Below are 13,197 nucleotides of genomic sequence, written 5' to 3'. Positions count from 1 at the left end.
AAGATGAACTAGCATTAAATAAAAAAGAGCTTTCAAGATTAGTAATATCATTAATTTTATCAGTTTGTTCATGAGCTGCTGAATTATTTAAAAAACAGTTTCTGTTCTGGTTCATAATAGTTCACACTATTTTTCTTTAAGTATGTTGGTCTTTTTCACATGTACTTCATATGTCCTACTATCTTGTATTGATCCATCTTTTCTTTCATCTGACATAAAGTGAAAAAAAAGAAGTTTTGTTCAAGTCTTTGTTTCCTTGAGTAATAAAACATCACTTTAATCTGTCAGATCAAAGATGCAGTGGAGTCTGTATCTGCTTATTCTGATGGGTAAGTGGATTGTTTACCAAATATACTCTTTTTAATTTAAATAAAATGAATATAGAATATTTATGAATATAAATGAACTACTTGACATGTTTTTTTTCCCCATTTTATTCTGTTAAGAAAACAATATCAATAATCCTATATAATACCTCTGTAGGCACTTTGTTATATACCATATCTGTAAGTGTGTCTTTGTATTTGTATTTATTTGACTGTTATTCTCAGCTCTGTACAAGATTGCCCATGTACCTGGACCTATTGTATGAATGCAACTGGCAAATAAAAGACTTTAGCTTAGATTCACTCAGTCTTCTCACATCTGCCCATTCACTACAGTCAGAGTCTCATTTAAGTAACGATGTTAACCTGTAATATTTAATTTCTTCAGTCAGACTATGTTTATCATATTTCTGTATTTCAGGTCAGTGTTGCCTCTTTACATGCCGCCTGTATGAGTACCACTTTATTAAAGAAAACAAGAGCTGGTCTGAAGCACAGAGATACTGCAGAGAGAAATATACAGACCTGGCCAAAGTGTTTGACATGACAGACATGAGCAGACTCCATAACTCCACACAGAATCAAGGAGAAGCCTGGATTGGACTGAACAACAACACAGGTGGAAACAGGACGTGGCGTTGGTCTCTGCCAGGAGTGGAATACATTCATAATGACAGCAGCTGGAATCTGAATGGAAGACAAGAAACTGAACCTGGGCCTGGAAACTGTGGGAGGAAAAGAGACAAGCTGGTAGATGTTTCATGTCACCATCCTATGTGGTTCATCTGCTATGATGGTGAGGAGATATGAATAATATTAAATAATATTATAATATCATGATATAAAAATATAATGCAATCAAATAATTGTGAAGTGAGAAGATAGAGACAGACAGAATTTCAGGTGAGAAATTATTGAGGGATGTCTTTGTGTGTTTTTCTGTTTGTTTTACAGAAAAGAAGAAAGACAATAAAACATTGTATTTGATTGAGGAGAAGAAGAACTGGACACAGGCTCAGAGCTACTGCAGATATAATCACACTGACTTGGCCAGTGGACTGAATCAGGTAGATGGAGAAGAAATGAAGGCTCTGTTCATTGGCCGTAACATGAGTGTGTGGATGGGTCTGTTCAGAGACAGCTGGAGGTGGTCAGATGGGAGTAATTCCTCTTTCAGATACTGGGATATGCAGTTATTCAATGATGAACAAAGCAACAAGACATGTGCTATGACTCTGTTAAACAGATCAGGAAAATGGAGCTCTGATGAATGTGACAAAGAAAAACCCTTCTTCTGTTATGATGGTGAGTTTTTATCAACATGTGTCTGACTGGTTTCTCTAAAAGGAGGATCACTGGAATCACTGACAAGATCCAACTGAACATGTTGTGTATTTTTCCTCCACCTACATCTGCATGTTTGCTGAATTAATCTCATAAACATGAACACACTTAGTTGACAGTCAGATGACTTTAAATATCTGTGGGATAACTTTGAGCTACTTTTATGTTCAACCAACGTTTTAAAGTCTCTGTTGTCTGTAAATATGGAGAGAAGTTGTTTTGGATTCCTAATAGTTTAAAAACATAAATATTTCAGGATGTTGTCGACCTGTCTGCACAAAGTTCATTAACATTATTATACTGTTTTCTACTGAGGGCAGAGTAACACACACGCTTTTTCTAGGTTTTTTTATTTTTTATTTTTTTATTATTGGAACAAAATAAACAGCGCAGAGAGTTTCTCATGTTTACAGCTCACTAGATTCAACGGAATGTGTTGTTTTTTTTCTTTATGGCAGATAAACTGATCCTGATCAAAGAAAACAAAACCTGGAAGGAGGCCTTGGATTACTGCAGAGAGTCTCACAGGGGACTGGTCTCCATCACTAACCCTTACCAACAGAGATGGGCAGAGGTGAGAGCCAAGAATGCCTCGAGTCCTTTTGTCTGGCTCGGCCTGCGCTACTCCTGCACTCTGGATCTGTGGTTCTGGGTCAATGACAAGCTGGTCTGTTATGAGAAGTGGAGCAGAGAGGGAAAGACTGAGGATTGTGGCAGGGCTGTGGGCATGCAGAGTGGAGGACAGTATGAGTGGGTCAGTCAGAGAGACAATGAGACATATAATTTTGTTTGTTTTAAATAAGACTTCAGAACTATTTTAGAATTTAGACACGAGGCAAAGTAAGATTTATCTCATCTCCATTTATTACAGATTTCATTCTGGAGTGAATTGGGATTTTGTAGTTCTCTGCTGTGAGTCACTGGGGTGTTTTGGTGATGGCAAAATTTCAACTAAGAGTGAAAAACAAATCTATAGCTGTAAACGACACAATATTGGTAAAATTTGATATTCGCTAAGGTAATTATGGTTTCCTCATGTTCTGCTTGACATTCCGTTTCAGTGATATCATAATTGCTTTCTTCATTATTGCTGCATTACTTCATTATTACACTTTTGTTGATAGATAAAAAAGTCTGTTTTAGTTTTTATGTTTGTTGTTTATTTTTTTTTCATCTTTGTAATCTTTTTGTCTTTACGAACTTATAAACTGGCCTTTGTGATAATATTTCCAGTCTTTAATGGTTAATAAATATTAAAAGCTAATGTGACGAACCAGAATATTTATATTGTAAACTTTCACAAAACCACTTAACTACTTTTTTTCATAATGATGTATTATTTAAAGTGACATGCTGTAAACCGATGACCTGTGTCTGTCACAGTCGACACTCCTTACAGTAGTTCTTGGTGCATACAGGAAATCCTTTAAAATTCTCACCCATTCGACCCTAATGAGACAAAATGTCACTTTCTCAAAAACTGCTTCATGCACCTGAGAACTCTTGGCATCAAGGGCGTAGATTTGGTTTTGGCATTGGTGGGGACGGATGATTCAACCACCGAACCCTGCCCTGTTTCCTTTTTTTTCTTGATAAAAAGAGGAGAAATATACTTGCCTACATATGCTATTCTACATGCTTTTAAACCATTTAAAATTACAATTCATAGTTTTATATGTGAATTATATAATGTTAAGTTACTATTAAACAAATGACTGACTAAGTATTTTATACTTTAGTTTACTTCAACCATATTCCATATAAATCAGATATCATACAAACATAAAAATGGCTTCAAATACAGTCATGACAATAAAAGAATATGACTTTAAGGACTTAACAACATTACTTCAGTTATATTACACCAACATCTCTTATACGTTAGCACTAAGGGAACACTGAATGACCTGGTGGTTTTTGTCCATAAAACTACTCATCTAAGATTACCACAAAGTAACAGATCTCTTAGCAAAATTATGCAACATTTTAGGCACTATTGCCCCGATCAAATCAGTTGGCTGGGATGTTTTACTCTAAACATGAACTACTGTTACAGCAACAGACATTGGCTACTGGTGTCCCACACAACAACTCAATGTCCAGTATGTGAAGGAGCCACACACATGCCTTCTCCTCTCATTAACTGAGGTAAACTGCTGGCATATTTGTTTTACATCTATACTGTCCAGTCTCTCCTGGTGGTCATGGTAACACGTTATTCATGGTTACATACAATTTTAGACTGATGTGGGCCAAAGCCTAAAACGATGTGCCGGGGGTTTGCTGTTCTAGATATTTGAAGTTTGCACAGCTACATTCTCGCCTGAAAAATTTGTAAAAGTTTATTTTGCAACCCAGAAAGGGTAATAAGAGGGGCACTGAAATTCAGGATTGTCCCAGAAAAAACGGGAGGGTTGGCATGTATTGCCTTGCATAGCCTGTAACGTTATTATGATGGACAGGTTTTATGAGTGAACTTGACTTTAAGGGACTTACAGGTTTCTTTGAAAAATACTTTCTTATATCCAGGTTCTTTTTGCTGCCATCCTCCTCTCCTCCTTGCAGGTCCTGGCAGCGCAGGCTTGCCGCTGCTAAAACTAAACAGAGCTCCCTGAAAGGCACAGCCAATCACATTGGCCATATTTGTCACATGACGTAGGACTCCAGTAGAGAAGTAATTTAACTCTTTCTGCACCGCTGGGTGAATGAGACGCTGACAGATCGCTTTTTTTATTTATTTCTATGGGTTTTGTTTTTCTTTACTCGAAGGGATCAAATTATTGGTGGGGACATTCAATAATCGATGGATATTTGTGGGGACATGTCCCTTCTGTCCATACCAAATCTACGCCCTTGCTTGGCATTACCCCTGTGTTTACTTCATCCAAGCGGTCATTCTCCAACTTGGATTTAAAAATGTGTTTACACTCCAGGATTAAGCAGAAGAGACCCACTCACCTGTCCCTGATAAAATTTGAAGAATGTCCTTTGTAAATGCCATGAGTAAATTTGAAGCCAAAACCTCTGAGTGCCATGTCACATGTCAACCATTATCATCATGCATAGATGAAGGTGACATTTTAGCAGTAAATTAATTTCACATTAACACCTTTGACACAAAAGGGCACTTGACCATTTTGTACTTATAACGTGCTGTTCTACTTGCTTTGAGCGCTCAAAACACTTTCTTACTACAAGCCTCATTCATTCATTGACACAAGTGCTTTTTTTTTCCAGTGTCTAAGCTCTTTAACCCTGACATTCACCCTCCAGGGGGAGCACATGAGTCAACTCAGGTGTCAGCATCTTGCCCAAAGATACGTTGACACACAGGTTTGAGGAGCCAGGGATCAATCTACTGACCTTCTAATTAATTGACCTGCTCTACCTCCTAATAATTGTGAGAATTACAAAAATGTTTTAGAAACACAGTTTTGTGTAAATAAGGTTATACTGTACTGTCTGCCCTTTCTTAGGAGAGCTCATAGCTGCAAGACTGACATGCTTTTGAAGTCACAAGAGACACACACATACTTGAGCAACTGTTCCTTAAAGGCCCTTCTCTAAGCTCTGACTATAAATACTATTCATTATATTTATATGTAAAAAGATGAATGAGTTCTTCTCTTGTTCTTAAATGTTTTCATTTAAAGTCCACAACAGTTGTGATCATTATATATTATGTATTTAAATCAATAAAAGTGTCATTTACAGATCTCTTTTTTTTTTCAACTTTATATTTTTTGTCAAGATGTTGGTTCAAATAATACAATAAAACATGTTTGACCTTGTAGTTTTTCCAGACTGTTATTCCTCAATCGTCCACTAGATGTAACCAGTGAGTTTGACTTTCTGCTTTCTGCTTGTTTCTAAAGCCTAAAAATGTCAGATTTTTTTCCAGGTTTATATAAAAATAAGACAGATTGTTACATTGTGTCAGTGTTATGAAGAGGCAAAGCTTTGTAAAGTATGAGAAGAATCTGCTCCGGGTACTAGATTTAAAAAAGAGCTCTAAAAATTGTACAAAATGATCAAAACATCAAAAGATAAGCAAAGGATACTTTACTGTGTGATTTCAATAACATGTTAGACATTTTTACTCAATTCATTTTATAGCTACCACAATGACTCTGTCACACGTTACTCGTGAAAAGAATTTAGTTGCTGTAAAAAAAGTTATTTCTATATATAAAACATGAGTTTAGAAAGGAGTGCAATGAGTGAATTTGCTATTTGATGTGACTTGTATACATTTGAGTGAGCGTGTGTTATTTCATGATCATGTTAAAAACAATTCAATACTTCACATTAAATTTGTTGTAACTCACTGTGAATGCCGTACAAAGCAAAACACTTCAACCATATTTTGCTTATTGATTGCCAATCATGTGGAATATGATGGATTCATAATAAAGGTGTTCAATGACAGTCTAGTGAAATATTTTAGCTCTGTGGCCGGTGCTCTTTGTGTTCTTTTTCTGTTTTTCTATACTTCAGTTTATTTGTTGTCCACCCACTGTGGGTGTAAAATGGAAAGTTTCACACTAACACCAGACACAAGTGTGAACTTCTTCATTTACAGAAACAGAAGGGTGTGCTCTCAGTTTGTGTCAAAAAACATTTACACATTACTTATTTGCCTTGAAATGATCATTAACATATACTTTATAGAAAGTGGAAATTTGAGATGATTGGTTGTTATAGTTCACACTAGAGAAGATGCTGGTTTAAAAGAGGGAAACGTTTCATAGACTCAAACCTCAGTTGTTTTTCTCCTCCATACTAAAACAGCTACACTGACAACATAGGAAGTTCATGTGATCAGGTAAGACCTCTTCACACACACACACACACACACACACACACACACACACACACACACACACACACACACACACACACACACACACACACACACACACAGGGCACTTACAGTGGATTTGTTTTAATTTATTTCCACCAGTTTTGTTACATAAATCTCACAATAAGCAATAAAGAACTACTTTATACCTGAGATGGTTAAGTTTACAGTTTAAGTGTTTTAACTGGCAGGATGATCTGCTGAAGAATGATGGGAAACACTGGAGCTTTAACAGTATAACCAGTAGGATTTCCAATAATTTGTGTGTCACACACATGTGCACTGAAAGACTGGCGGAAGACATAAAGCCCAACACTCATGCACACTTAGATAAAGACAGGAAATATAGAATGAAAAGAGGAAGGGAAGCAGCAAGTTTTATGCCAAATATAACCACCTTTAAATATATGTATGGAAATGGTTATTGCTGAACCTTTAGTGCTCTATAATTAGTAGTTACATGACACTTTAGCATCTTTGTCTATAATTTGATTAATAGTCAAATAATGGCTTGATTAAAAAAACAACAAGAAAACGTCAAAGTTGATTAATACAGACCTTTGTAGTGTTAGACATGTATTACATTGTTTCTGAATGTGTGAATAAATGTACTCACAATGTTTTTTTCATACACACTAGATAAAATGAACGCTGTCCTTCTGACTATCTTGTGCACTCTCGCACTTCTGCATGGATGGAATGCAATGGTTTACAATCCAAGCCGAAACTCCAACCCACGGAACAAGTACAACAATCGCCCATGTCAGAGGACCTGGAACAATAATGGATTCAACAGATTTGTTCAGAAGCACATCCTTCAGCAAAACTTCAACAGAAAATCAAAGGAGGCATGGCAAATGTGAGTTAAAGGCTTATAGATAGGTGGATCGATAGAATGCTGCCTTTTCCTTAACAGTGCAACTGGCAAAACACAATGGGATCCAGTACACAAGTACGCTTTCAACAAACCATATGCTTACATTCTTCTTGGCATAGATTCAACAAGGTGCTGGAAACATTCCTCTGAGATTTTGATCCATGTAGACATGACAGCATCACAGTGGATGCAGATTTATAATGCAAATCTCCCGTTTCACCAAAATCCCAAAGGTAATATTGGATTGAGATGTGGTGATTATGGAGGACATTCAAGCCCACTGAACTCAGTGTTAGTTCAAAAATCTAGTTTGAGCAGTCTGACTAGTCTCCTCTGAGCTCTGACATAAATATGGCATTTCTGCGCAATGACCCGACACTCACTGGTTATTTTCTCTTTTTCAGACCATTCTCTGTAAACCATAGAGATGGTTGTATGAGAAAACACCTGTAGCACTGTTTTTTTTTTTTAAACTTGAACCAGTTATTCTGGCAACCACAACATTACCACATTTTGAGTCACTTAAATCACCTTTCTTCACCATTTTGATGCTTGTTTTGCACTTAAGGGCATCATCTTGACCATATTACATATTTAAATTCACTTAGTTGCTGCTATGTGACTGACTGATTATATTTGTTTTGAACATGTGTACTCAACAAAATAGCCAGTAAGAGCTGTTTAGCATTTACTAAAAATAACTATAACATTATTGATATTATTTATATTAATGTAAGTGTTATGGGGGTTTTTTTGTTTGTTTTTTTTAAAGAAAAAAAGTTAATGTCCTGACATTAACATAGGACACTGATATGACTCTTCAGGTACTTGGAGAATGAAAGACTCTGCAAAAGACCTCTGCAGTCCTTCATCAAGAAGAAGGATGAGAAACGTGTGGTGAATATCTGTAATGGCTCCGGCAGGCGTGTTCGTGATAACTTATGCATCAGTACCTCAACCTTTAAGATACATGATGTTGAAGTGAACACCAGCAGCTGTAGCGTTACAAGAATTACGAAAAGCACAACAAAAGTGATAGTGGCTTGTGACAAAGTTGGAAACCAGTGTCGTCCTGTTCACTTTGAAAAATATGCGTTCCAGAAGCCAACAGATGAACGCTGTCATGGTTAGCTAATTTTTATTTTTTTTGCTTGGATAAACAATCTCCTTGTATGTTTTTGCTCTTTGCTACATTAAATATTATTATTTGTTATATGTCCTTTGCTTATCTCATTAAATCCTGGTCCTATAGCATTCAGTGAGAAAATCAAAAATGTGACTATATTCCACATATAAAAGGAACAGTTAAATTTCTTATGAATGCACTTTCAGCTACAGTTTATTTGCAGCTATACAAAGAGAGAAACGCATGAAAATTCATCATGATACCATCTTAAATAAGACAATGTATTTTATAAGCATGGTTTTCATTTTAAGCTTCGTTGTGATCCTCTCTGTGTTTATTTGTCAGTCTTTTCCATACGGTCCCGCAAATATTTTAAACCTATTTACTTTTTATATTTTATATGCTAACATTAAAACTAAATCTCTTTGGAAGTTAACATAGTTTTTGGTTTCTATTTTATGGCACCTAAACAACTCGCTCTGTTATGTCATTTTGTTATGAACAAAATAAACAGTCTGAGTGAGTTGTGGGTTTTTGTTGACATATTTTGAGTTTTGTGGTTACTATTGAGAAATTGAGAAGAAGTAAAATTCAGGGTGGTATCGCCAATACTCGTCCGATACCGATACTTTGTACGAAAACTTAATGTGTTATTGTATTTTAGCTTCATCAAATTATAGCTTCATACTGATTACAGGATGTCAGGCTACTTATTCTTATTGTTTAATTATGAAGAATTAAATAGAAATAAAAAACCTGAAGCTGTGCGTTAATTGACGCTATTTGAACACATATATCTTGTCATTTAACATGTTTATACTTTCCTGGACATTTCAACAAAAACATTCAACATTCACACTTTCCCTCATTCACAGTAGTGCTGTGCCACACTTGGAATTTGGGTATGAATCCAATACCAAGTAAATACAGGTATAGTGAAAGATGAATTCTCAATTTGCAAATTCTGAACACATTTTAATCACCACTATATCACTGTGATTGTAACTTTCCACAATAATTACTTAACACAACAAAACACACCTTTGAGCTTTTCATGTGTTTTGAAATTGGGCTTTTGGAGACCATAGTGCATGTTTGAGGTTTATTTTTTCCAAAGAAATAGTTAACACAGTTCAGCAGGCTACATACTGAACTTGAATGATAAAAGCAAGTATCGACCCAGTTGTGCTAGTATTGATCCAATACCAATACTAGTGTTGGTATCAATACTATTGATTTTTGGATCGATCTGCCCACCTCAGTTACCAGCCTGTTTTTGAATTCATTGGATTGTAGTTGCTTTCTCTCAGGATTTCTGCACTTTTGCAACGTTGGCTTCAAACGTAAATAAGAGGTCAAGTTTATATTTACATGTTCTAGTCAGGCAAGAGTGCTGTTACAGGTGGTGGATAGGAGAATATATCAAAACACCACCTGTGCATGGGAGCACAGGCTTGTAAAAGACCTTATAGAAAATAGTTTTATATGCACAAAAATGTATGAATCATAGACACATATCACACATATATTCGGGTATTGTACTTCCAGTCTTAACCATAGTCGCTGATCATTTATTTTATTTTATTGTCAATTTTCTCAATCCCTGTGTCTAGACAGTAACTACCTTTAGTTTTCAGAAAATTGATTGATGAAAAATGAAATATTGCCTTAAAGTTCCACTAAGCTATTGTTACTCCCCTCACCTTTCTAATATTCTATCTGTAAAACTCAAAGCGTGAAACTGTTCTTGAAGAGGAATTATTAAAGAATCAAATCTTATAACGAGCTGTCATGTACACACAATACTTACTGTTTACTACTATTACCGCTTCTTCCGCCATATCTCGTGGGAAGAAAAGATGATGTTGTTGTTGTTGTTGCTTTTTGTTTCCTGTAAAGACAAGCATTGAATGCTGAGTGAGTTTGCCTGGTTTCCTGTGTGAGGCACTGCCTAGATGGTTTAAAAATATTCTGTAAAAATATTCAAAGTCGGTACGTTTTTTTTAATCATCATTGAAATATGTGTTGCTTCTCTGTGAGACATTTGCCAGATACCTCACTGTAAAATCTAATATTTTGTTTTATTCAAAATATTAAGTAGACTGAACCCAGTTTTTATCAACTTGTTATTAGAACTCAGTTTAAGTAAGTTACAGCACTTTTCATTCAAAAAGCTGATCAACTCAGTTTATTTGAGTTGTCTTAACTTGTAAAAAGTAAGTAAGCCAGAAATTTTGCTTCTCAGTGCAGAAGGATAAAACGATATGGTTTGAAAATGCCACGTCACTACCGTCCTCCTCCCTCGCACAGATCAGCCCGCATGTTCATGGTGCCAGCATTTTTTTCTGTTGAGCAAACCTGGAGAAGCTTCAGTTCAAGAGATTGTTGTCATTGCTGTGAATGTTTATGTGATACCGCACACCAAAGCCTTGAAATTTCTGATAATTGGGAAAAAAGTGAGAGATGGTGGAAAGATGTCGAAAGATCCTGATTCTCTGCAAAGGTTTAATATTGTCATGGTCCTGGGTCGGTGACCCAGCGCTTTTAGTTATCATTTTCCAGTTTATGATGATGATGATGATGATTATTATTGTTTAGGTTCTGTGTGTTATATTTGGTCTGCCTTTGAGTCTGCGTCTGTATCTGTCTGTCTATGGTGTCTCCCCATCTGTTTGTGAATCTGTCTGTTTAGTTCAATGTCTTGTCTGGTTCCATGTATCTGAGTTTCCTGTTTTATTGTGAAGGTCCGTGTCATATGTGAGTGTGATCAGTTTACGTTTCCCCTGTCCCGTCAGCCCAGATTTCTCCCAGCTGTGTTGCCCTCCTGTCTCGCATCCCCTGATTACTGGTGTGTGTATTTAAGCCCTGTGTGTTCTCCTGCCTGTTGCCGGTTCGTCTGTGTTACTTCTTGTCAGTCTGCGTTGCCCTGCGTGCCACAGTGTCCTGTTCCTCGTCTGCGTCTCTCTACTTTTCATCCCCTTTGTTGTATGCTCCCAGGTCTGTTATTTTTAGTTCTCCCAGTTTAGGTGTCTTCAGTTATTTGTCATGCTCCACTGCTTGTTTGCCACTACACCTTTGTAAATAAACCTCACCAGTATTTCATCCACTGCCTGCATCTTGGGTCCTGCTTCCTCCACACCACACGGCTCGCCTTACCAGCCGTGACAAATATGTTTGGAAGTATCCTGGGGCTCAACAGGCTGTCCTCTGGCAGGGCATACTGGGAGGTGGAGGTCAGCAAAAAGACCAGGTGGGATCTGGATCTGGCGAGACATGATGCAAACCACAAGGGGAAACTCTCAATCAATCCTGACAACGGTTGCTGGGTTATTGTACATTATGAAGACCAGAAATATGCAGTCCTGACAAAAACCACCCATGAGCCTTTCGGTTAAAGAGAAACCTCGGAAAGTTGGGGTGTTTGTAGATTATGAGGAAGGTCTCGTGTCCTTTTACGATGTCACGTCTCAGTCTCACATCTACTCATTAACTGAGTGTTCGTTTGGTGGTGAGATCCTTCCATACTTCAGTCCACATCTGAAACAAAATGAGAAAAACAGCGATCCTTTGATTATCACTGCTGTGCAAAAGCAGTAGTAATCACATGCACTGAATGTGGTTGGCAATATGTATGATTGGGTATGCAGTATTAGTTTGCTTACCTGCCCATCGGGCATTTCATCTGCCAAATTTCAACATTTGTTACTATAACATGCCTTAATGAAAATCCTCTGACTGAGGCATCAAAACGTTTTATCTTTTATGTACTATTTTTCTAGATTTTAACATTTGAAAAGTAAAAATAGGTCATACATACAACAGTGGAAATGTATAGATTTTACAGAAACAATATGAACAATGAAATTACAGAAAATTACTAACAAAAACAAGGCTGGGAACTAGGATGTCTGGGTTTGTTGAAACACCTGCAAAAGACAGAAATGACAAAATATATTCTAAAGATCAATTTGTTAAAACACGTCGAACACGATTCCTGTTATTTCTTTAAGAAAAAAATATTAGGACATATTATGATCAAATGATGTTACGTACTGAACACCAGCAGCTGGAGGTTGTGCATTATTCAAAATCAGCTTTTAGCCAATTTTTGGGAGCATTAAAATCTTGCACCTAGATGAAAGTAACTTTAAGAAGTAATTTGACATTAATCCCTTGGATGCAACAGGGAACTTGACTTTGTTGTGCATGGACTGGTGTATGTATGCATCAGAATCAGAATACTTTATTAATCCTTAAGAAAATAATATAAGTGTATGTATGTGCTTTTCTACTCATTTTGAGCAGATTGCCTCTTATACTTCAAGCCTTGGGGGATAAGGAGGTAATTTAGGACTCAGGATCTATGACACACAGTTTAAGGGGAGCCATGGATCAAACCACCAACCTTGCCATTAGCAGATGGGCTGCTCTACCCACTAAGCCACACAGGACTTTAAAATATTAAGTTAACTTTGTGCGAATATGCTTAAATTATATGTCTTGACTGCTGTCCTAAGAGTTGCAAGACGGGAATACTTGAACTCTCTGTATCTGTAACATTTTTTGTCTGCTGATTCTTGTCTGCTGTGCACAGAGGAGTGTGGTAGTCCCCTCCACCTCTGTGCAGACACACACACAAACACAGACACTTCAGCACTCCCTT

At 36.8% G+C, this 13,197-nt stretch overlaps 1 protein-coding gene across 1 annotated transcript; it reads left to right on the top strand.

Moving 5' to 3' along the window:
* The first annotated feature begins 292 nt into the window (after positions 1 to 292).
* LOC147333360 (C-type mannose receptor 2-like) lies at positions 293 to 2,876 on the top strand. The gene is made up of 4 exons (XM_086287265.1): positions 293 to 329; positions 748 to 1,122; positions 1,281 to 1,631; positions 2,129 to 2,876. Exons 1-4 carry the CDS (start codon positions 296 to 298, stop codon positions 2,470 to 2,472), a joined length of 1,104 nt encoding a protein of 367 aa, XP_086143391.1. The 5' UTR covers positions 293 to 295; the 3' UTR covers positions 2,473 to 2,876.
* Positions 2,877 to 13,197: the final 10,321 nt, after the last annotated feature.

Source organism: Aulonocara sp. 'chitande type north' Nkhata Bay, linkage group LG3 (assembly GCF_057382095.1).
Source record: "Aulonocara sp. 'chitande type north' Nkhata Bay isolate Kocher_YH1m ecotype deep benthic linkage group LG3, A_spYH_male_GT1.1, whole genome shotgun sequence".
In the NCBI taxonomy this organism is placed as follows: domain Eukaryota; kingdom Metazoa; phylum Chordata; class Actinopteri; order Cichliformes; family Cichlidae; genus Aulonocara; species Aulonocara sp. 'chitande type north' Nkhata Bay.
This window is presented reverse-complemented; position numbering and strand designations above follow the sequence as displayed.